Here is a 26,092-nt window from a genome sequence, read left to right on the forward strand (position 1 = left end):
TAAGGACATCACATCAAAGTTGGATCAGCCTGTAGTGTTTTTTTCCACTTTAATTTTGCATGTAACTCCAAATCCAGACCTCCATGGGTTGCTAAATTTGATTTCCATTGATAATTTTTGTGTGATTTTGTTATCAGCACATTCAACTATGTAATGAACAAAGTATTTAATAAGAATATTTCATTCATTCAGATCTAGGATGTCTTATTTTTGTGTCCCCTTTATTTTTTTGAGCAGTGTAGTTGCCAATAACTTTATTTGCTCCTATTTGTTCACAGATCTGTTTTTTTATTATCATTTCCATGATCTTCCCAGGTATTGATAGTGGTTTGTTTAATTTTGGTGGGAGGAGGAGAGGGTATTGGAACGTATCCTACATCTAGCCATAGTGATCAATTAACCATTACTTTTGACTTGGGTTGTGTGAACTTTGCCAGCTATGCAATAAGCGTATTTTGACTCAGTGTATTTTGACTCTTTGGGATTGTGGTAACATGCAGACAACCACTCCTATTCATATACCTGCCCTTTGTGCCCCGATCAGAGTACACTTGAGGACCTCATGGCAGAGCAACAGAATGCAATTAATATTGCTAGTTTCTGGGCAAGTCCTGTTTAATTTGTATATATTTTAATCTTGTATTTTATATGTTTCTGACACGAATAAACAAACAAACAAATTCAATGTATCACTTTAGTCATTGTCATTTAAATGCAAACTCTCCAAATGGACTGGAATTGCAACTTCCAGAGTTTGCTGCTTGAGAATTCTGGGTGTTTCAGTCCCATCATGTAGGGTGGGTATTTGGTGGGCAAAATCTGGTATTATCCTATTGGTTTGCACTTGATTTAAAACAGTCTGAATATTCACATTTGATGTTGTATGTATCCGCTCAGGAATAAAACAATACAGATAGTCCTTGACTTATAAGAGTTCATTTAGTTACCATTCAAAGTTACAACAGCACTGAAAAAAGGGACTGATAACCATTTTTCACAATTACAACCATTGCAGCATCCCAACAATCACAGGATCAAAATTCAGACGCTTGGCAACTGACTCATATTTATGATGGTTGCGGTGTCCCGGGATCTCACATTTTGACCTTTTGCGACTGTCTGACAAGCAAAGTCAATGGGGAAGCGAGATTCACTTAACAACTGTGTTACTAACTTAACAACTGCAGTGATTCACTGAACAAGAGCCGTGGTGGCACAGTGGTTAGAATGCAGTACTGCAGGCTACTTCTGCTGGCTGCTGGCTGCCTGCAATTTGGCAGCTCGAATCTCACCAGGCTCAAGGTTGACTCAGCCTTCCGTCCTTCCAAGGTCATTAAAATGAGGACCCAGATATTGTTAGGGGCAAGAGGCTGACTCTGTAAACTGCTTAGAGAGGGCTGAAAAGCACTGTGAAGCAGTACATAAGTCTAAATGCTATTACTATTGTTAACTGTGGCAAGAAAGTTAGTAAAACTGGGCAAAACTCATTTAACACATGTCTCACTTAGCAACATAAATTTTGAGCTCAGTGTGGTCGTAAGCCAAGGACTACCTGTAGAATTCAGGTAAGTTATTTCCAGTGAAAATGTGCTTGGATGCTAGCATTCTTTGGCGGAATTAAATATTAATCATCGTGATTTATTTCCTTAAGCATTTATTTTTGCTTTTCACTTAGTATTTTGTAATACTTTCTGCCTATGCCCCCTACGGTGATAGCCATCCCGATTCTCTCTTAATAAGAATACCATTGGTACTCTCAAGATTTCAACTACTCCGAAGCAAAACAAGATAGAAAATTTTAAAAAGTGACGATGATACCCTGAGACAAGCAATCAGTATTTCTACTGTGCAACAGTTGGGGTTTTGTTTATGGAATTTCTGTGCTAAACTGTGTGCTTGTCAGTGGCTGTTACTTGACTTACAACCATTCATTGGGTTGCTATTCGAACTTACAATAGCACTGGAAAAAGTGACTTGCAACTAGTCCTAGACTGTCACAACATCTTCAAATGATCAGAATTTGGGCATTTGGCAACTGGCATCTTTTTATGATGGTTGCAGCATCCTGGGATCCTGGGATCACTGCAACATTCCCAGCTGGCTTCCAACAAGCAAAATCGATGGGGAGAAGCTGGATTTCCTTAGCAACTGCAGTGATTTGCTTAACTATGGCAAAAAATATTATAAAATTGGGCACTGAACAATCATAAGTCAAGGACTACCTCTACATGGATAGTTAGATAGAATCGTCGTTACATTTTACATTTGTGAATTGTCCTTCATCAAAATTCAGACATAATTCCAAATGATTTGCAACATGATTTTAAAAAACAATCTGTTGATAAAATACATGTTGGACAGGCTCGGTGTAATCAATGGATGAAACTAATATCTGTCATGTCTAACTTCAGTCTCATTCATTTAAGTGGAATTGGGTCAATTCCTAGATATCACTCTGATGAAAAAGAGAAGGAACTGTGGAGGATGGGTATTGCCTTTGTAGGCTTGGTACACCTCCCATCAGAATCCAGTTGTCCACCATTAAAACAACACCCTGGATCCTCTCTAATAAACTAACAATTATCAGGTTGTCTAAGATTCTCCCTAGGAGGCAGCTAGTGAAGAACAGCTTCATGCTTTTGGTCTTAAATGTGACATTCACATGGTTTTAATCCGATGGTTTTCCTACTGGTTGGAATTGTGGCATGAGGAAAAGACAGCTGTTAGGGGTTGTTGACAGGAGAGCATCTGAGGTCACTGGCTAATGTATACCACTCTGAGAATTGGAAAAGGTTATAGAATGATATTTCCAAAAGCTCACTGTCCCACAATAGAACAGGATTAATTAGTTTAACAATCCCTGAGAGAAGGGGGGGCACTTTTAAAGCCTCTTAGTTGTGACAAAAATAAAGGTATTAATGCAAAAGCCAGATGTTAAAGGTAGTGTTGGAAGAGTTTTCAGATAAAAACCAATTTCGTTCAGAAGATAAAGTAACTGGAAAAGACATGTTAAAATGTTAAATTCCTTTGAGCTTTGAAAGTTTCTTGATGATCCAATATAAATAAATATTCAGATCTAAAAGCAGAAGCTGCCCAACATATTAAGCATAGAAGGTGAGCTCAGACCAAATATTCATCTACTCCCAACATTTTTGGTCTATTCACACAGTCCATAAAATCAGAATGTGTGTTTTCCCCCCAAGTTTAAGCTGTTGTATAAATCCAGGAAGGGAGGGGGAGAAAGTTTATAGGGACTCCTCAACTAATGTCCACAACTGGGACCAGAATTTCCATTGATGAGCAATGTGATTATTAAATCACTCTCAATTTTAGAGAACTTTTTTGCTATGGTTGGTATTGTTGAGTGAATCACATGGTCATTAAGCGAATCCAGCTCCTACATTGACTTTGCTTGTCAGAAGCTGGCTGGGAAGTTGCAGATGGTAATGCTGGTTGCCAAGCATCCAAATTTTGATCACATGACCATGGGGATACTGCAGCGGTCATAAGTGCAAGGACCATTCATAATTTTTTTCAATGCTGCTGTAACTTTGAACGGCCACTAAATGAATGATTGTAAATCAAGGACTGCCTGTATTATGATTTTAGTCTTGGACAAGAGAACTCAGAAAGTGAAGGCTGAGGACTTCTCTTGATATGGGCTCTGTCTTCTTGAATGCTCAGTCTTGTTTCCTGATTTATAACCATTGATAGCCATTGGGTGAAATCATCTATAGGGTTGCATTTATGAATATCAGGAACAACATGCTGTGTTCCACTTATCTAGGAAGTCTAGAAAAGCTGTGGTATGATTTAACAGATCTGGAAGCAGTTAAGAGATGGATTAAACTAATGCAATGAAATTTAATTCAGAGAGAGAATCTGATGAAAGGGTCCTGCTTACATGTGGAAAGGTACATTGGGAAATCAGGAACCCCTTTGATTCCAGCTGGTTGTGACCTGAATCACAAGCTTAAGTGCTTATGACTGAATTTGCTCTTTTCTTTTTCTTCCCCATCACCTTCTCCTTGTCTGCCACATCTGTTAGGGTGTGAACATGGACTAGGGGTATTTGTAAAAGTGTTAACTAGACAGTAGGATAAAAATAGTTTAAATATTAGCGTGCTAATCAAATGAGTGCAAAGCCATACCCTTTTTCTTTTTTTAAAAAAAAAAAGATGGATTAGGAATTTTGCAATGAGCATGTCAATGAAATTCTCCTGCCATGCAGTCATTAATCAATCTCTTTTTCCTTCTCCTTCTTCAGGGGGGCTTTTTCCGTGGTGCGACGCTGTGTCAAACTTTGCACTGGACATGAATACGCAGCCAAGATTATCAACACCAAGAAGCTCTCAGCAAGAGGTAGGGTTGGTTTCCTTCTTTCTGCAGAATGGCTGTGCTTTCCATATTTCTGCTCTAGGAGAATTCTGTTGTTTTGGTTCCCAGAGCTGCTGCCATGTTTAAAGAGACACATTCAACATGTGGAATGATGAGAAAATAGATTGGTAGTTCTGGCAAACAAGGCACAGCTGCCAGGGATAACAAGTGCAGAAATTACTGCTTATCAACAGGAGAAAATGGAAAGGCTCTTGAAAAATCAATAGTTCTTTCCACACATTATTTTCAAAAGTAGTTTGCATCCCTTTCTTTCCTTCAGTTACTAGGGAAAGGACCATTTCCAACCTTCCCTTTTGCCCTTGGAGTCTTGAAATTTATGATGAGCTCAAAGGGGTTGGATATTCATATTTTATAGAGTGGAATGAACTAGTTGGCAGTGGAAATTTATGTGTGAAAAGGAATGTCTATGGGAATAATGAAGACAAAATGAAAGAAATTGAGTTTGCTGAAGATACGGTATTGTGAGCAATTGACCTGGGCCTTGTGACAGTAGAGCCAGGCAGTAGGTAAAGATGAGAGTCATTAAGGCATGAAATACTAATTTTAGGAATCTTTTAAGCAGCAATGAGGGTGAGAAAGTTCATTTTACCCTGTACTTGGTTTATACATCACTTTTAGTTCTTTTCTGACAGGAAGCGCATCATACCAGATTTTCAGAATTTCACATAAGAATCTGTTCTAGTCCCATTTGGAAATACAGAGATGGTGACTCAATGTTTGGGCCTAAGAACCAAGAAGGACATGTGGAATTAATTCTGAACAGTTTCTTTTATTGTTCCTCAACTATACTGTGGTGCAGTACATGTGAAAAATGTCTTGATGAATCCCAAACTGAATGTGAGCCAGCAAAAGATGATGGCAAAAGAGCAAAACAGTCCTAGGCTGCAACAGCTAAAGTGTAAAACCAAAGTCAAGAGAAGTTGTTGTTCCTCTCTATTCTCAGTTAGTTACATTACACATAGAATTTAGGCAGGCTGGCGGGGGAATCCTGGAAGTTGAAGTCCACACAACTTAAAAGTTATTGAGGTTGAGAAATACTGGATTAAACATTGGGAAGAACTTCTTGCTAGTAAGTGCTGACAGTAAATGTGAAATAGATTGCCCATGGTGCAGTTTCTTCCCCTTCACTGGAGGTTTTCAAACAGGGATTGGATAATCCTCTATTGGGGATGCTAGGGTGAATTTTGCAGCGTTCGGGGGATTGGATTTGATGACCTCTTATCTTCCTTCCAACTCTATGATTCTGTGATCAAATCCATAGGAGACGATAAAAGTTCTTTATATGAAGTGGAAGATCCCACTTAGGTGCCTCTGTTCAGGGTAAGAGGGACTGATAGATAAGGTTTAACATTCTGCTTGGTTCAACTCCCTCTTTCCAGATTATGGTGGCATCTCTGTGCCCATTTCCACACGAATAGCTAGCATTTCCTATAATTTAATTTTCAAGCCATAAGGTAGGACCCCAGAGGAAAACATGACTTGCTTTTTAATGATGATTGCTTAAAGATAAATTCCAGGCACAGCTTAGGCAGGGTAACTAACTTACTAATTGGATTACTGTAGTAAAGTTTAGATGCAAAAGAGAGGCTGAGGTTGAGATATTGGAGTTTAGAGAGAAGCTGATTAATGACAGTACTGAAGTGTTTAAAAGATGCTTATGATTATGAGTAGATTAACTAACTGTATGTGAGGCTGTGGAGAATGGTACAGGAGCTGCACAGGGTTTGTAAGTAGTAATTATCAAAAGGTATTTTTGGTCAGACTATGAAGTAGCTGTAAAAGGCTGATAGGTAAAATATTGGAAGCAACTTAAGTTAAAGTAGAAGTGTGGGAATTGACAGTTAAATTTGCATTGCATTTACATCCATGCAGGCCTGTTTAGGATCAGCCAGTGTTTCATTCCTCTTATGGGAATCTGAATCTGTTAAGCTCTACAGATTACCTCAGACCAGGCGGACAGAAATGCAGCTTTACACAAATATTTCTACACTGCCTATAAATGGATATGTTGTACATGGGAAAGAAGAAAAGCAGTAGATGCTGAGATATAAGGTGATTTTGATTTTGCCCAGAACAAATACATCTATTGCTAGATTTAAGCTATGGTTTGTGCCTAAATGTTGATTGTCCAGTAAATCACCTTTATACCTGATTAATCACAGCATCTGAATTCTACCATAGCTTTTCTTGTTCAGACCAACATCCATATTCCATTTTTGTTCTCACCTTGCTGAAGACTTGTGTTAGAATTCATTTAGGTAGCTGTGGAGGCCCCTGTTAAACCCAGTTTATATTCCTGGGTTTGGGTTTGAACTGTTTAGAATTTTATATTCCTGTAGTAGTTATAGACCAAAGGAGCAGTAGGAAGTTAGTTAAGTGCATCAGGTTAAGGGAATAGCAGTAAATTAATGGAGAGCAAAGCAAGGGGGAGGGGGAATGATGATGATGATGATGATAATGATGGGAGCAAGAGGAAAAGGATGTGGAATAGTGAGTACAAAATGGCTTCCTATATGACACTTGTAGACAGCATCATCTAATTGTGATTGCTAGGGTTCAAAATTTTGCAACTCTCTAAACTGGTCACTTAACAGGAAATTAATAATTTAAGATTGGAATGTTTTCTGATAATCTAGAGATTTACCATTAATACAGTGTAGGAGGCAGTTTGAAAGAACATGCATGATTTGTTTACTCTCTGAATATATACATAGAGGGTTTGTTGTGAAGGCATGTTGTGAAGTCTGCCTTCCATCACCTTTGAGAATAAGGAGACCAACCTCATCCAATGTCAATGCTTTCTGAGAGTCTTGTAGGGAATTATACAATATGTTATTCCCCAAAAGATATAGGAGTTCTGGTAAGGCCTCCCTATTTTATAGCCCCCATCATTTTTAAATTGAAATAAAAAACCCAATTCATTAACATTGGCTTTCCCCCTAAAACCAGCTTGAATAAACTGTGGGTCGAGAGTCAGCAGTGAGCCCAAAGAGAAGAGAATTACCAGCCTGGTGAGCAGGGCTGGGAACTCAAATGTTCAGTTCAGCCAAGGTTCCAACCAGTAAAGTATCATTTGGGCCTCCAGTGAGGCACAACCAAGCTCTAGCTGGAAGAAAATGTTTGGAATTAAATAATTAGTATTTTAAATAGCTTTTCTATGTTCTTCCTGTGAAGATGCATTAAGTAGGGTCCTCTGTCCAGAAAAGTAAAATAAATTGATTGCGTATCTATGAAGATTCTCAATCAACAGGGTCATAGTTATCCCAAAGAGGCTTTTCAAAAGGCAACTGGACTTTCTTGGGGTTTTTAAAAAAGTTTTGCTTCTCATCCAAGAAGCTTCTTCAGTTCTTCATCTGTTGCTTTTTTTCCAATCCTGTAATTCAAACCTCTTTTTTCTCCCTCTCCCTGCAAACCAAAAGAGCGACTTGGAATTCCTTAGGAGATATGGGATTTTCTTTGTAACATTGAAGCTGTTAACTTTATTTTCAGCTTTATGGAAATTTCAGTAGCTCAGCAAAGCAAGAAAAAACCCTACAGCTAATTTATTCATTTCATTCTTAATGACAGACATGTCAAGCTCATCCCAATCTCACAGAGTTCTGAAGACGCTTCTTGGATGATAAGCATGATGTTTTCAAAGAAATAAAAAATTCAAGAAAATCCAGTTGCCTTTTGGAAAAGCACCTTTGGGGAAACTAATTGCATCCATTTTTTTAAAAAAATGTGCCATTCAATTAGCAAGAATTTCATAGACTCTCAATTCCTAATTTATGTTCTTAAGCCACATTGCTGGCTGGATCCCTAACTTGGATTTGGTGGACTTCAATTATTATTATTTTTGTATCTGTGTATGGGGATGGAGAATTGGGGCAGAGAAGAAATAGATGTGTGATTCTATGGGATTGGGATGAGCTTGAAGTGTCTGTCTTTAAGAATAACACAAATAAATGAGCTATAGGACTTTCTTGCTTTGCAGAGCTACTGAAACTTCACAACAGGTCAATAACTTCTGTTACAAAGAAAGCCCCATAATTCCTCAGGAAGTCTAAGTTGATCTTTTAGGTTGGGAGGATGGGAAAAAAAGAGATTTAAATAACAGGATTGGAAAAACAGCAATAGACCAGTCAGTGTTTGGGCTAAGTTCAAATATAATGTGCATAATAATAACCTCGCCACCAAGAAAATTTTTGCCTTTTAAGAGCTTTTCTTGGGGCTCCCGTGAATTACAGTAGCTACAAAGATTGAGAAAAAAGCTACATGCAAATATGAATATGTAATTTCATCATAGGAACATTTCAACTGTGGCTTAAATTAATAAATTTGAAATACAAGCACGTGATTGACATCTAGATGGTCACTTTAGGACCGTGATGGCGAACCTATGGCATGCGTGCCGGAAGTGGCACCCAGACCCACTTCTGCTGGCTCGTGAGATGTCGCCTGGCAGAGCCCCACCGCGCATGCGTGTGCGCCGCCTGCCTGACAGCTGATTGTCGGGTATCTGGCACACATGCGTGGGGATTAAGGGAGCTGCGGGCACATGAGCAGAGACACAGGGCGCATGAGGTCCTCGTGCACATGTGCAGAGATGCATGGCATGCACAGGAGGATCGTGGGCACATGCACAGAGACGCATGGTGTGTGGGGGATCGCATGTGCATGCACAGAGATGCGTGGTGCATGGGGTTGGGGCGTAGGCGCATTGCCATGCGCATTGCCTTAATTTTCGGCATGGGAGCCCAAAAAGGTTAGCCACCACTACTCTAGGACAAGAAATGCTTAGACCAATATCGCTTTTGCATCAAGTAAGGCCCCCATATATTTTTCTGATGTACAGTACACCCTCTTGCCTCATTTATATATTTTGTATTCAGATTCATTTTGTTAAACTTTCTCACCATTTGGAGCACAGAGCTTTTAACCTGCCAGTTGGGACTCAGTTTTGTCTCCTTAAGATGCTAACTGGTTTCTTATTATAACTCTGCTTTCAGTTATGCTTTAATTGTCTTTCTGTGTTTTAATCCTATAAGCTGCCTTGCAAAGAAAGCAGGATGAAAATGATAAATCTTTTTTAAAGTGTCAAATTCCAATGAAAAAAACTTACTGAGGAAAAAAAAATGGAAATCTGGAAATTATTAGCTGTGCATTTTTTTTTAAAAGTTAGGTTGGCTAGTTGAAAAGGGGCTGATGATGAAGATTATGATGTTTGATAGCTTCACTTATAAGTTTGCTTCTTTAAAAAAGTTAATCTTATTTTTGTCCTTGTGAGCTTATGGATTTATTCAGTATAGATTAGTAAATAGTAGCTGGGAGAATGAATAACCTGAGCATCCACAACATTTATTTAATTTAATTTATGTGCCACCCATCTCATTATCCAGAGTAAAACTTACAATTATAAAAATTACAAAAATTCACAAAGAACAAACAGGAGTGATGAATTTTATGGAGCGTTTCTATTTAAGTGAACATTAAATAAAACATCTAAAGACAAGGTGCATTTTAAATTTTCTCACGATTTTCTCACAATTTCAAGGGCTAATCATAGATCAACTTTTGGCCTATCACCAAAATTAAAGAAAAAAAATGTCCATAGCTTTTACACAGATTGACTGGGTTCACACATTGTATCACTCTGTAACCTGATTTGAGTTAGCCATTATGGTTTAGACCAGGGGTGGGCAAACTTTTTGGCTCGGGGGCCTCATTGACTTTTAAAATTTGACAGACGGGCCACCACCTGGTATCGAAATGCCTGTCATTACAAGTCAAAATCAAATGAATGCAATCATTCAATCATTCACATCAAACCTTAATTCTGTACCAATCTTCGGCGGGCCGGATTAAAAAGACCAATGGGCCGGATATGGCCCGCGGGCCGTAGTTTGCCCACCCCTGGTTTACACTGTGCCAGACAAATATAGGTTGTTTGGTATATATCATTACCAGTACCATTTTTACACAGTAAACTAATCACCTTCAACAAGATGTACATTGACATTTTCAAAATCCTCCTGGGAAATTTGCCTGGGTGATTTGCTAATCAATTTCAGACTCTTCCCTCCCTCCCATCAGCCTCTCTGCCCTTTAAATTTCCCAGTCAGTTTAACAACTAGGTTAAAAAGCTGGAGAATCTCCTTAAAGGTTCATTCTTTTTTTTCCTCTTGAATGTGGGATTCCAAATTCTGGGCCTTCAAAGGAAACAGTGGAGTACGCAGTTGAAATTAGCAAGTGGTGTCAAGTTTTGCCTGTCTTCTTTAGAAAAAAGATGAAAGTCAATAGCTTGTGCATGAATTCAGACTGATTTCGGCATGGTGATTTTCTTTTAAAATTTTTCCCCAATCTCCGCTCTCTGGAACCTCATAGCTGCACCCTTTAGATACTTTCTCAGAAATAAACATACAGCATCTGTTTTCGAGGCGATTTCTGTGTGTAAATTCGAAGAACCTTTGGAAGATGAGAAATGTCAGAGCTTGCAGAATACAAAATACCTTTGCAACTGCCAAGTCTGGACAAGCAGTGAAGGAAGGATGTCCCCAGTATGTTATCCACCTCCTCCCCTTCCCTCTCATTTATATTTGCTGAGCATTTTCTTGGAATTAGGAAAGTGTAACAGGAAAAACCATGGCAAAAGGCAGGGTATGTAAAACTGACTAATTATATGAGGAGTCCCTAGCTATTGTATTTTATTTTTATTTATTTATTTTGTCAAGCAATTATAAGATAACAGGTATAAGTATAAACATAGTTATGGATACATATAAGAAAAATAATAAACAATAAGACAGGGACGGTAGGCACGTTGGTGCGCTTATGCACACCCTCTACAAACCTCTTAGGAAAGGGGTGAGGTCAATAGTAGACAGTTTAAGGTTAAAGTTTTTGGGGTTTGGGGAAGAAACCACAGAGTCAGGTAGAGTATTCCAGATATTGACTGTTGCTGAAGTCGTATTTCCTGCAATCAAGTTTGGTTCGGTTTACCTTGAGTTTGTATCTATTGTGTGCTCTTGTATTGTTATGGTTGAAGCTGAAGTATTCATTGACAGGTAGGACATTGCAATGTATGATTTTATATACTATACTTAGATCGGACCGAAGGCAGCGTAGTTCTAGGTTTTCTAGGTCTAGAATTTCAAGTCTGGTGGCATAAGGTATTCTGCAACGAGTAGAGGAGTGGAGAACTCTTCTTGTGAAATATTTCTGGACTTTCTCAACTGTATTAATATCAGATACGTAATGCGGGTTCCAGACTGATGAGCTGTATTCAAGTATTGGTCTAGCAAATGTTTGTATGCTCTCATTAGTAGTGTGATATTACCAGAGAAAAAGCTATGTAGGATTAGGTTAACAACTCTTAATGCCTTTTTGGCTATGTAGTTACAGTGGGCTCTAGCACTTAGATCATTAGAGATGAGAACTCCAAGATCCTTGACAATTTGGATCATCAACAAGGTCTTGACTATTCAGCTTGTATTTTATTTTCTGATTTATTTATTTTTGCCAATATGTAAGACAGAGCATTTATTTGTTGAGATTTAAAGTTGCCATTTGTTTGACCATTCTGATACATAGTCGAGGTCTTTTTGAAGGGTAGCAGTATTGTCTGTGGTGTTGAATAGCTTTACCTCATCAGCGAAGAGAACACAGTTGCTCTTAATGTGATCACAGAGGTCATTTATGTAGAGTATGAAGAGAGTTGGTCATAGACCAACCCTGGGGGACACCACTGTTGACAGGTACAGAATTTGATAGGACGCTTCCAATTTTGACCATTTGTTGTCTGTTTGACTGGAATGCTTCTATCCAGTGATGCAGTTGTCCAGAGATACCATAAGATTTTAGTTTTAGGAGTAGTTTGTCATTGACCACTGAATCAAAGGCTTTACAGAAGTCTATGTAGATTGCATCTATTGCTTTGCCCTGATCGAGCTGTGTAGTCCATATGTTTCTGCAGTGTAAGAGTTGCAGATTACAAGATAGTTTTTTCCTGAAACCAAATTGTTTATTAGAGAGTAGGTTGTTTGTCTCTAAGTGGAGGATAATGGATTGGTTAATAATTGATTCCATGACTTTACAGATGACACAGCATAAAGACATTGGTCTGTACTTTTCAACTAGGCTGGGGGTCTCCCTTTTTGAAGATGGGGATGACTGTGGCTTGAGACCATAGTTTGGCAAGGAGCTGGTCCTGAAAGATTTTTCAAAGATTATGCTTAGAGGTTCTGCTATGGCAGTGGATAGCTTTTTTAAGAAGTAGGCACATATTCCATCCAGTCCAATAGATAGAGATGGTTTTAGATTGCATAGTGTTTTTTCAACGTTGTCTTCTGTGAAATCGATATGTATTGGATCATTGTAGTCATCTGTGGTTCAACTAGGAAATACTGGGCATGATCCATTGCTGTTTATAAATACTGAGCCAAAGAATGTATTAAACAGTTTGGCTTTAATGGTGTTGTCATTGCAGTCTTTACCATTTGGTCCTTTCAGGGGTGGGATGGACCTTGAATCTTTTCGTTTGTTGTTTACATCTGGGAAAGGTCCTAGATCAGAGGTGGACAACCTATGGTAAATTTAAGACCCATAGACTTCATGCTGGCTCAGGAGTTCTGGGATTTGAAGTCCCAAGGACGTAAATTAATGAAAAAGACAGGGGTGACATGATAGCAGTATTCCAATATCTAAAGGGTTGCCATAAAGATTCTTCAAAGCATCTGAAGACAGGACAAGAAGCAATGGATGGAAACTAATCAAGCAGAGATCCAACTTAGAACTAAGGAGGAATTTCCTTACAGAACAATTAATCAGTGGAACAACTTGACTCCAGAAGTTCTGGGTGCTCCAACACTGGAAGTTTAAAAAAAAAATTAGACAACCATTTTGTGTGAAATGATAAAGGTTTTCCTGCCTGAGCAGGGGGTTGGACTAGAAGATCTCCAAGGTCCCTTCTAATTCTGTTATAGATTTATTGCTATTCCTGGACACTCAGTTGGTTTTTGTAAACAGAAGAAACGGTTCTTAGCTGAAGTGAATACATCAGCTCCTCTGTTCCTAGGAGAGAGTTGAAGTCCACACATCTTAAAATTAACAAGGTTGAGAAACACTGTTGAAATACAGTCCTCCTTGATGAGAAGTTGGAATGCTACAAAATGTGACTGCATTATTGCCTTGGCTTCCAGACCTCTGCCATTTAGGTTAGGGTGCCATCCCCTAAATAACACAAGCCTACATTACATTAACATATGTCTTCACTGATAGTTTTCTTCTAAGCATCCATTATATCAGAATAGAATAGAAAGTAAAATATGTTTCCAGTGATAGATTTCTCATCTATCACTGGAAACATATTTTACTTTCTATTCTCCATGTCCTCTCTTGTCAATTGCTACTTGATGGTGAATCAGAGATGGGTCTTCTCTGAAATAACATCTGTGCTGTGTAGAATGACCTCCCATCTGCTTTGGACCACCATGGATGGTGATAAGAGTTGCTTAAAAACCCAGCTTTTAATGCCAATTTTCTCTGGCCTCCACATCTTCTTTGCAGTTCCTTGCAGTGATTTTTTTGTTCTTGCTCTATTCTGTTGTCCCGTCCCCCTTATTATATCCTGGAATAATTTTAAAGCTATTGTAAATCATACTAATGAGAAGCGACCTGGAAAGATTTTTAATAAATAAATAAACCTCATCTCTTCTTTAAACATTGATTGCACAATAAAAGCCTTCTTTGGATATGTCCTAAATAAATTCTGTGGTACAAATAAAATTATCCTTGATGATTAAAGAATATTTCCAGCACTGAAAGAGTCTGTTTGAATATTGTGTGGATCTTTACCAGAGGTTCTTTTCTTTTTTCTGAAACTTGGGTTTAAAATATTTTGAGAAAATGTAATTTTTTATTTATCAAATTTCTGCACCATCCTTCTCTCTCAAAGAGGGACTCTGTTGGTTTCATTCATTGTATTGCTTAGCAGGAAACCCTAGTATAATGTGAAAGCATTTGAAAGGAAAAAGCAATGTTCTAGCAAACCCTTTCAAAACAGCAAGTGGGATCATCCTGCTAATTACAGGCCAATTAGCAAGTTTATTGATTCTCTTCAAAACTGTTGGAGAAGAAACTGATACAATGTTCAGGCAATTTAAAATGTACATAAAGAACACACAACTTATATATTGTTATATAATAATCAATAACAAGGTCCGGGCAAAAGTATTTTTGGAAAAAACTGATTTCATCAAATCATTCTGATTATACATACAGTTATTTCTCGACTTATAAAATGTCATTTAATGACCATTTGAAGTTACAATGGCATTGAAAAAAGTGGCTTATGACCATTGCAGCACCCCCATGGTCATGTGATCAAAATCCAGGCTCTTGGCAACTGACTCATATTTATGACGGTTGCAGTGCCCCAAGGTCAGGTGTGCATTTTTTGTGATCTTCTGACAAACAAAGTCAATGGGGAAACCATATTACTAACTTAAAAAACACAGTGATTCTCTTAACAAGCTTGACATGAAAGGTTGTGAAATAGGGCAAAACTCACTTAACAAATGTCTCACTTAGCAATGAAGTTTGGGCTCGGTTGTGGCTGTAAGTCGAGGACTACTTGTATATGAATGGATAACCAAATACATAAGAAGCACAAAGAAAGACGGTAGTTGAGGGGATTTTTATGGTAGTACTGACTTCAAGTTTCATTTTAGTGATTAGGCCTTCAAGATAAGACAGGAATCAATGTTCTCCAGGCTATACAGAGCCTACCTACCCCAAGGGGCTGTTGTTGAAAAATAGGAGGAGAGAGAATAAACTTGTGTGGGGCCTTGAAGAAAAGCCAGCCCAGAAATAAATGGGTCACCTGACTTCCAGAATGATCAAAAGAAAGCCAAATATCCATTGGAAGAATAAGTTTAAAAAGTTAAACCCTGGTATCCATCTTAACACCTGCTTGACTCAGAATAACAGAGTTGAAAGGGACCTTGAAGGTCTTCTAGTCCAACCACCTACTGATGCAGGAGACCCTATATTATTCTGGACAAATGGATGTCCAATTTCTTCTTTAAAACCTCCAGTGATGGAGCGACTACAACTTCTGGAGGCAAGCTGTTCCACTGATTAATTGTTCTAATTGTCAGGAAATTTCTCCTTAGTTCTAGATTGCTTCTCTCCCTGATTAGTTTCCATCTATTGCTTCTGGTCCTGCCTTCAGGTACTCCATCAGTCAGTCAATCTTTATTTCATTTAATGGTGATCAGACTGTCCTTTTTATCATTTCTGAGTCCTGTATACAGCAGGAGGCGCATCTGCTGGGTGTATATGGTGTCATTCTTGTCTGCAGTAAAATATCTAATCCAGTCTTATGCCTACTGTGGAAGGCTTCTACTGATTAATCCAATTCTTAAACCAGGGGGTGAGTGACTGAAGATCTGAGGCTTTTAGTCATGCCTGTATGAAGCCTAACACAGAAATGGGTATCTTTCAAGATTTTAAATAGGAACTTTCACATTGATGCTCTTTTCTCTTAAGATTTGAACACTTGGTTTGTTTTTCTCAATCCAGGTCTTACATCCTAAAGTTCAGAGGCATTTCTAACCCAGTTTTATACACCCTCTCACAATTACACCTTGAAAGATTATTTGAATCGTTGTCTCTTCCTGAATTTGGAGGACTCTTTCCCCCACTTGATTTTTATGAAAAAACAGCATGATTTTGTTCAATTAATACTTTATTGTTTTATTTCTTTTCCCTGCTTCTGATTCCATTGCAAATGCAAGTCCATGGGATGAGAACAGACTACTATCCTGTTGTCCCAACTTAGCACAGAAATATGTGAAAGTGATATGTTAGGTAATAGTGTATAGTAATAATAATAAACTTTATTATGGCTTATGCTCAAAATTAGAAGCTGTATCAACATTTAGTAATGTTCAGATATCATTCCTGCTTGTATATAATCTTGCAATATAACCTCTATATAAACCTGCAATCAGAAGGTGAACTGAGGTGAAGTTGAACTGAAATAAATGGCAGAGGTTGAATTGTAGAATGAATTTAATAGTAATAAATCTTTTCACTTGATTAAAAAATTTTAATGAGAAATTTCAAGACAAATATTCCTGCAGTGTACAAGAAGAGATGTGTCATTATAGTTTTCTAAAGGTGCAGGTTGTCCTCAACTTATGACCACAATTGAGCCTGAAATTTCTGTTGCTAAGTGAGACATTTATTAAGTGAATTTTGCCCCATTTTATGATTTTTCTTGCCATGGTTGTTAAGTGAATCACTGCAGTTGATAAGTGAGTAACATGGTTGTTAAGCTTCCCCATCGCTCATCTAATGGTTGCAAAAGAGGACACAACAACGGTCATAAATATGAACCAGTTGCCAAGCATCTGAATTTTGGTGATGTGATCATGGATATGCTATACAAAGGTTATAAGTGTGAAAAATTGTCATAAGTCACTTTTTTCAATGCTGTTTTAAATTTGAATGGTCACTAAATAAACTGTTGTAAGTCAAGGACTATCTGTATGTGAGATTGGTTTCTTCTCGCATTATAGTAACCACCAACTATAGTTAATGTGCTGTGTGCTTCAAGCTAATTGATCATACATAATATGATAAAACAAGCACCTTTTAAGCAGAATACTCGAAATAATCTGAACAATGAGATTTGTTATTACCATGTTTCTCATATAATAAGGGTCTTTTTTTTTTCCCAGCCCCGAAAAAATGGCTAGGCCGTCTTTTCGGGGGTGACTTAATTCCCCCCCCCTTGCATCTTCGGGCAGGCGGCGACGGCTTGGATGTTGACCTCGGCGTTGGTGGGGCACTTCGTATCGGGGTCAACGCAGGCAGCACCATATCCGGGTGTGCAAAAAAAGTACTTCCTAATGGCAAGCCCCCCCCACCATTCCCTCCATTTCGCATGTTTTAATATAGGTATTAATTTGGGGGGAGGGGCTTAATTTCATTTCATGCCTATAAAACATGCTGGGACTTCCTATTGGGGGAGGGCGTATTGTTGGAGAAACAGGGTATCTATATGTATTTTTTGAGAGGCGTTACAGCTTATATACCAGAGTCTTGATTCAGTTTCTTGCAAAATGCCAAGGATCTCCCTGAATTAGAGATTTGATCAGCAAATACCAAGAATACCACATGGCAGCAAAGAGACTTTTTTGTCCAGAGTTTTGCAATTCTGATATGGTCACCTTGATCTGAATTACTGCTGAAGACGAGCGAGAGAAGTTTTTGGTTGAGCTAGTATTCCAAGGAGTTAGAAGGCTGACATCCCATCAATATTACAGCTGCTGCTCTCAATTCCCAGTTGTACAATTTAAAATACTGGTGATTTCCTTGAAAATTACAAGACTGGCTGGTTGACTTTGGGGCCGTCACTCTTAAAACCAATCCATCTCACAGGGTTGTTGTGGAGAAAAGAAGAGGAAGAAGGAATATTTGATACGTTTGCCTCCTTGAGTGATTTATAAATTATAATGAAGATGGGATAAAAATAAAATCCTGAATAGTTAAGGAACCAGATCTTTAAAGGATCTTTATTCCCCCTGTAAGACTGCCCTTCCTTAGTTAGGATTAGAGAAAGAGGTTTTTGGTTGGTTGCTCCTCATAGAAGTAGCACTTAGCAATAGCACTTATATACCACTCCATAGTGCTTTACAGCCCTCTCTTAGTAGTTTATAGAGTCAACATATTGCCCACAACAATCTGGGTCCTCATTTTATCAACATCAGAAGGATGGAAGGCTGAGCCTACCTTGAGTCGGTCAGGATCGAACTGCTGGTAATGGGCAGAGTCGGCCTGCAATACTGCATTCTAACCACTGCGCCACCACAGTTAATGTAATGCAGACCCAGTTTTCTTAAAAAATCTGGGAGTTCTAGTTCTAATATATTGATGGTTGTGCACAGCGAGGTTAGGAAACACTTCTACGTATATACTGACCCTAACAAATAAATATTTTGTGCAGATCTAAATAGGAATTCAAAATAAATTATGGGATTTAGCTACACAAAAGATCTATGACTCAGACTGTTATTTACTCCCCCTTTAGTTTTGTTACATAAAAGAGCCACATCATTTTGAGAGTTATTTTCATGAACTGTCATTATGTTCATTGGGAATGGTGTTTGCCACCCTCAGATTTGAAAGGCTTCTTAATAGTTAGCTAGCCACAATTACCTGTGGATGAATTTCCATGTGATCCTGTGATTCACAACAAGTGGAAGATCTCTGGTTTACATTGTGGTACTTGTGGATATATCATGTTGACCTCTCTTCTCTCTGGGCTATTAAATACGGAGTGGGGTGGGGAATCTGATACAGATTGAGTCACCACATATGGGGAATTATCAGCCACTTTGCAAAAATGATTTTTAAAAAATCAAAAAACCTGCTTGGCATTTTATAGACGAATAGATAGTATTTTCCTTAAAAGGTTTATTGTATTCAAAACTTTCCAAGAATCTCTTTTGAAATCCCAACTCTGTACCACATAACTTGTAAGAAAGTAATTTCATCCTATGTAAATCCCTTGTTAATTATTTGCTTTCACTTTTCATTATTTTCTTTTTTCTTTTTTTATTGTCCAGTCTCACTTTGTAGGTTTAACTGTCAGACTTTCTTCAGAAATTTCTGCTCCCCAAAACCTGACTGGTTTTTAAATAAGAATCTTAATTTCTCTTGCCCTCTGTTCTCCCGTTTGTCATCAGACCTTAACTTGATACATCAGCTTTTCTTTTGACTAACACTTTGGATTTCATGTGGACTTTGAAAGGTATTTATAATTGGTTGATTCTAGATTCACAATCTCTTTACCTGTTGCAAGCTGTGTGAAATCAGAAGGTAACCGAATGAGTTTTTCACAGTTCAGAGGGAGCAGGAATAAGTTCAGCTCAGAAGCAGAAACCAAGCACAGCAATAACCAAAATAATGCATAGACCCGACTAAGCATTAGACCTAGTCTTTGAGCTGAAGGATTTTCCTTTCTCTGAATATTGATAATGCATTGAATTTGAAAGAGAGAAGCGTGTCTTGGAAATACCAGTGTTAACTGGCTCTTTAGAAAGGACTACATTTGAATAGAGTGCAACTGAGCACCCACACATACGCTCACTCTTAGCATAAAGGGGAAAAGACAATTGGTACTTGTCTTCTCCTGCTCCTGTAAGCCAGGGAAGAATATGCTTTTGATGAGTCAAAGAAAACAAGGTCTATGGTGGGGGGGAAAGACGGTGATACTAGACACAAGGACAGGTTTTCCCCGAACGCCATCACTCTGCTAAACAAATAATTCCCTCAACACTATCAAACTATTTACTAAATCTGCACTACTATTGCTGTTAATCTTCTCATCACTCACCCCCTCCCACTTGTGACTGTATGACTGTAATTTTGTTGCTTGCATCCTTAAGATTTTTATTGACTGTTTCCTAGTATTATTTGATTGCTTATTGTACCCTATGACTATTAAGTGTTGTACCTTATGATTCTTGACTCTTGGTGAATGTATCTTTTCTTTATATGTACACTGAGAGCATTTGCACCAAGACAAATTCCTTGTGTGTCCAATCACACTTGACCAATAAAGGAATTCTATGCTATGCTATGCTATACAACCTGGTTGGAGGGTACTCCTGCGCATGTAAGAAGAGCCTGAAGTTTCTCAATCTGAATATAAACAAGCTGGTGCACGCCTGGGGCATAAGGGAAGATCTCTATTAATCTGTATTTGTATCTGCATCCTCCTCCCTCCCTCCCCCTCCCTCCTCTTTCCCCTCCTCCTCCTCCTCCTCCTCCTCCTCCTCCTCCTCCTCCTCCTCCTCCGTCATCTTCTTGTAGAAATAAAGGCAGACCACAAATAAATAAAATAAAAATAAATAGAAAGCAACAAGTATGCAGCAACTGGAGAGTGAGTACTTGTGCTTCTTCTGCTCCTTCTCCTTCTCCACTATTTTAAGGCTTTAGCTGCAGTTCTCATGTTTCGTGGCTAAAGAAGATGGGGAGGTTTTTGTTGCTGATTTTCAACATTAAGGATCCAAAGACAGGAAGTTTCCATAGGACCTCAGTGTGTCTATTCCTGCTATAGGCCTTTTGGAGAAACAACGAAGCCCAGTGCTGAGTTGGGCAGTGGTTTGGATAAGGAGAGGCATTTCTTTGTGCTTTTAATTTAGATTCCTGCCAGTGAAGGTGTCTGGCCTCAATGAATCCCTATGTGATTGATTGCAGGTTTGATGCTACAGCCAAATGTTTCTAAAAAGGGAATGGAAAAGAAGGAGGGTGATGTCTTTTGTACTGTAGGGAAGGAGATGAGAAAGTGGGAGAGAGTGAGTTCTAGAACCACCATAGGCATGAAGGCCAGCTGGGTGATGTAAGCACTAGTCCCATTTTAGGCAGTCACCTTTGGGCCAGTCACCCTGTCTCATCTCAAGTCACCACACAGAGTTGTTTTGGAGAAAATAGGAGAAGGAAGGTGAGTTTTAAGATGTTCAATGAATTGAGTTATTTGTAAAAATAAAGGCAGGCTACAAATAAATATAAATAAATAAAAAGCAACAAGTATGTACCGAGTAAAGGGTGAAATGGGAGCTCCTAGGCTGAGGTGATCAAGGATATGTGTTAGAGAAGGGACAAAGTGGCATCTTTCTTAAGATTCTGACCACTCGGGTAGCATCTTGGTAAAATGGACCAAAAGCTTGTTTGGAAATTCTGTATCTTCTTCACATTCTGTATCTTTCTCCATAAAGCATCTTACCACTACAGCTATAACTTAATTGAGGGCGACAATTCCTTGACTGTCCATTTCTATAGTTCCATTTATGCTTTTCCCATATTTCCATCTGTTCTCACCATCATAGGAAATCTGTGTCTCTGTGAGAGCCTCAGATGTTCTAATTCCTCAGTTCAGTTCAGATTAATTCAAACTAAGGACATAACCCAGGCAACTTTGAAGCCGTTCCAGTCCTTTTCGTTTTAGCAGAAGAGCATGTTTCTTAAGCACACGTTGTCTGTATGTTTTTATTAGAAGTGTTATTTAGAGAGGACAAATCTGTCCATTTCCATTTCTGTTTTTCTCCATTTTTCCTTCCCCAAATTCATTCAGTTTAAAACATGGAAAAAAGACTCCTGAAAACATAAGCAGTTTATTATATTACCCATGCTCTATTGCAATTCTCCTCCATGCTGCTGCAAGAGTCCAGGATGGTATGACTCCTCCTGATGACATCATCAAGCTGAGTCCTTCTAGTATAAAAGTAGCAGCCTGTGGGAGAAACCCCTCAGCTTTGACTCAGCTTCTTTCGATGACCATAAGCTGATGTCTCTGAAAGCAGTTTAGTTAGCAGCAAAAGCGAAAGCTATCTTCATCATTGGCATAGCTCCCGGGGAACCGGCGCAGCTGTGCCTTCAGGAGAGTGGGGCTCCACTCTCCTGCAACGCTGAGGATTTGACGTTTCTTCATCCAAGGGAGACTGTAAGTAGGGAGTAACCCTTGATCCTCCCCCACAGTCTTCCCTCAAGCGATTTCGGCTATCATGATTGTAAAGATTGCATTGGCGATAACCCCGCCTCTCAGCTGATCGTTAAAACCGCGGTTTTCCCTTTAATGCCAATTTCGCCGTTTGGGGCTGTTTACAGCCTAAGGAGCGATTTAACACTTGTGTACCCTGTAGCTCTTGCAAGCGGCCATTTTGGAGGCTTCTTCTTCAACTGCACGTGGCAAGCAGCCATTTTGAAAGCTTCTTCTTCTAAAGCAAGTGGCGGGCGGCCATTTTAGGTGGCATCATCCTCCAAAGGCCAGCTTCTACCATTCATAAGCTCCTATTCAGGCTACTGCATAGGCAACACATAGTGAGGATCGCTTCCAGCACCTTTGTGTCTGTTTATGCATACAATGGATCAAGACAAGGTCCACACAGAGCCTTCAGGCCTGATCTCTCAAGGCCCCCAAGCTGGCAAAAGAAAGAGAAGGAGACAACGCTCCCAGTCTGTTCAAAGGGAGGTGGCGGCCAAGATTAGGGCCAAAGCTTTGGGCCCTAAGAAAACATCCCAGGCCAAATTAAAGGCAGAGAAACGAAGGCATGCAGCCTTAGAAAGGCAGTTCAACAAAACTATTGAACAAATGAGGGGTCAACTACAACAGGCTTCTCAACCAGCTAATCCTCGAGTTGTTCAGCCAGCTACTTCTAGGGAGAGGGAAGATACCTCAGCTCCTCTTAGCCACCTCCAATCCTGGTCCACAGAGTGACCTGAAATCCAACCAGGACCTCAAGACTTGAGCAGGTCAGGTCCCAACTTCGCCCAGACTCCTTGGGATCTTTCTTCTTCATCTATCCCATCCGTGGCCCAAAGCAGCTCTCAATCAAGACCAGAGGCCACTTTTACACCAAGAGCAGCAGGTCTTCGGCCCCCGGATCCTCCATCAAGGGCAGATCTTCTGACATCAACGAAGTAGTCTCCTTAGCCATCAGACAGAGTCTGGCAGAAGGGCTTCAACACATCTTCAGGCCTTCAGACAAACCTCAGCCTTCCTTCCTGGCTTTTCCTCTAGCTCAGATTCCCCAAAGGGGACTACCTTGCCATGTAAAACAAAGGGCCCATCTTACCTATGCGGAAGGAGTGGACCTCACTCAGGGAGAGTATGAGAAATCATCTGAGTGCGGCTCCTCCCCTGATTCTGATCTGGAAGAGGGAGAAATCTGGAACGGCCTGATCAGCCTCCTTCGGCTTCTGTATTCAAATCCACTTTATTCAAACCTCTCCTACACAAGGCACTGGTCACAGCCCAGTTGTCAGCGGAGGAAATTGCCCCCGAGCCTCAGGTGGTACAATCAGAGCATGGGGATTCCCTCTTCTCCAAACCCATTGTTCATTCGGAGATCCTTCCTTCCCCCATCATCTTTCTTGACTTAGTCAAGGAACAATTTGCCTTCCCCACTGCAGGCCCCCGCCCATCATCCCAAGATAGGCGGTTCTACAACATGGGTCCTTCCTTAGCTACAGCTCTGGCAGTTCCCCCAGGAGACGCCCCAGTTGTGGCCTCCTTCTCCTCAAGCACTCCAACTGAGCCTGAGGACGTACTAAGGCAAAGGACAAACACTCTGAACAAACACTGAAGCATAACCATCAAGATTCGGCTTGGGCCATCTGGGCCTCGACTGCTGCATCATTTTTTACAAGGTCTTCCATCCGCTGGCTATGCCAACTTCAAGGCCGCATACCTCCATCAGACTGTAGGTTGCATCAAGACCTCAATAAGATCATAGCAGCAGCAGAATTCTCGGTGGACACCACCCTCAATGCCGCCAAGTTCTCTTCCAGGGCCATGGCATCATCAGTGGCAGCTAGGAGACTGCTATGGCTTCAAAATTGGCAAGTGGAGCCTCGACGGAAGTGGAAACTAGCTTCTGCCCCATGTACCAGTGAGAAGCTGTTTGGAGATGCCCTTGACCCATTTGTTGTTGAAAGAAAAGACAAAAGGAAAGTCCTTTCATCAACAAGAAAGAGGGCAGACTTCCGCCCTACCCCATATCGGCCTCCCTCATTCAGGCCCGAAAACACTTCTCGCTTCTCCAGACCTCAGAGAGCGTATTCTCAGCATCAAGATCAACACCATGAGGCTACCGGCAGACAACAAGCTGCGAGTAAACGGCCCTTTCGTGGGGGAGGGGTTCGCTCCTTCCGTCGCTCTAAATAATTTCTCGTTCTCCCCTCCCATCAGAGGTCATTTGGCTTCCTTTGCTTCCAGATGGGAGGAGTCAACGACAGACGCCTGGGCACTCAATACAGTAAGGTCGGGGTTACAATTAGAATCTCTATCACCATTCCCAGAAAAATTTCTACTCTGCCCCGTTTCCCGGGACAGTTTACGAAGGGCACTTGTGGAATCGGCCATTAGTCACCTGGTCGATATAAGGGCCATTCAACCAGTCCCCGAATTACAATGTGGACGTGGGCTTTATTCTCAGCTTTTCGTGGTCCCCAAGGCCTCGGGGGTGGGGGTGGCGAACCACTCTCGATCTAAAATTTCTGAATGAGTTTATCCCATATAGGCGCTTCAAAATGCAGACTGCATTCTATTCTGGACCGCATTCGGGAGGGCAATCTCTCTTCCATTGATCTCACAGAGGCTTTCCTCCACATTCCCATCTGGCTTCATCATCGCTAGTTTCTTCGTTTCTGTTACCAGAATTCCCACTTCTAGTATCGGGCCCTTCCTTTCGGGCTCTCGTCTGCCCCAAGAGTCTTCACAAAGTTACTGGCGGCATTGGTGGCTTTGCTCCAGTCTGTTCCAGTGAGGATCCAATGCTACTTGGACGATATCTTGATCCTATCGTCCTCCACCCACTCTGCCCATCAAGATCTTCAAACCACTCTCCATTGCCTCCAGTACCACGGTTTTTCCATCAACTCCAAGAAAAGCCATCTCTTCCCAACAACCAGATTGCTCCATCTGGGAGCCATCATTGATACAACTCTGTGCCAAGTTTTTCTGTCTCCAGCCCGAGGACAGAGCCTCATCGAGATCATTCGACAGGTCCAACGCCAACACACTGTCTCCCTGTTGCTGTTGTCCAAACTTTTGGGCAAAAGGATTTCATGCATAGGCATCGTTCTGTGGGCACAGCTACACTCACAGGCTCTACAATGGTTCCTGCTCCCCTTTCAACGAGCAGGAACCAGCCACACATCTGCCAAGGTCCTGCTCTCTCCAGAGGTCTGCTGCTCCTTCAAGTAGTGGCTTTCCCCAGCCCTTTCGAAGGGTCTCCCGTTCAAGGAACCAAACAGACTGATCATCACCACCAATGGAATTCTCCTGGGTTGGGGAGCCCACATGGAGGGTCTCATGGCTCAAGGGATCTGGTCCTGGTTAGACAGGACTGGGCCCATAAACTGGCTAGAACTCAGAGCCATCTAGCCCTGAAACAGTTCAGGGACAGGATAGTGGGGTCCCATGTGCTAGTGTTGACAGACAACATGGCTGCAAAGGTGCACGTCAACCGGCAGGGGGGCACAAGGTCCAGGGCACTCATGAGGGAAGCCGAAAGGTTGGTGAGGTGGGCAGAGACATCTGCTATCTATCAAAGCAGACCACATCTCGGGAGTCGACAACTCCCAGGCCGATTGGCTGAGCAGGAGCCTAGTCGACCATGCAGAATGGTCCCTTCCCCAATCAATTTTCAGGGATCTCTCCCTCAGGTTCGGGACCCCGGAGGTAGACCTCTTTGCCTCTCCCCAAAACGCTCAAGTAAACAGATTTTTCACCAGGTTTCCTTGTCAGGGAGTGGAGGGGACCAGTGCACTTCGGAGCAGATGGCCGACCGATCTCCTCTATGCCTTTCCCCCTCTTCCCATCATTCCGGTGGTCATTCGGAAGATGTTGGAGGAATGGGCAAAGCTGATTCTCCTAGCCCCCCATTGGCCCAGGAGACCCTGGTTTGCAGATCTGGTGAACCTGTCTGTAGCCATTCCCTGGAGGATTCCAGACCACATGATCTCACTACATGAGGGACACTGCTTCACCCAGATCCCCAGTGGTTCAAATTGACCATGTGGCACTTGAGCGGCAACTGTTAAGAGAAGCCAATCTCCCAGACCAGGTTATCCTTACTATCCAGGCGTCTCGTAAATCTTCTACAATGCGTATGTACAATGCCACCTGGAGAGTTTTTTG

At 40.7% G+C, this 26,092-nt stretch overlaps 1 protein-coding gene across 30 annotated transcripts in view; it reads left to right on the forward strand.

Moving 5' to 3' along the window:
- Window positions 1–26,092, forward strand: part of CAMK2B (calcium/calmodulin dependent protein kinase II beta) — a 207,910-nt gene that overhangs the window by 49,766 nt on the left and 132,052 nt on the right. For all 30 annotated transcript variants that reach the window (XM_026671386.2, XM_087969681.1, XM_087969684.1 and 27 more), the window contains exon 2: window positions 4,268–4,362. In XM_026671386.2, coding sequence (XP_026527171.1) covers window positions 4,268–4,362 — 95 coding nt within the window. The remainder of the gene's footprint in view (window positions 1–4,267; window positions 4,363–26,092) is intronic.

Source organism: Notechis scutatus, chromosome 7 (genome assembly GCF_049901735.1).
Source record: "Notechis scutatus isolate UNSWTSFEM ecotype Mainland chromosome 7, rNotScu1.2, whole genome shotgun sequence".
Taxonomy (NCBI): Eukaryota; Metazoa; Chordata; class Lepidosauria; order Squamata; family Elapidae; genus Notechis; species Notechis scutatus.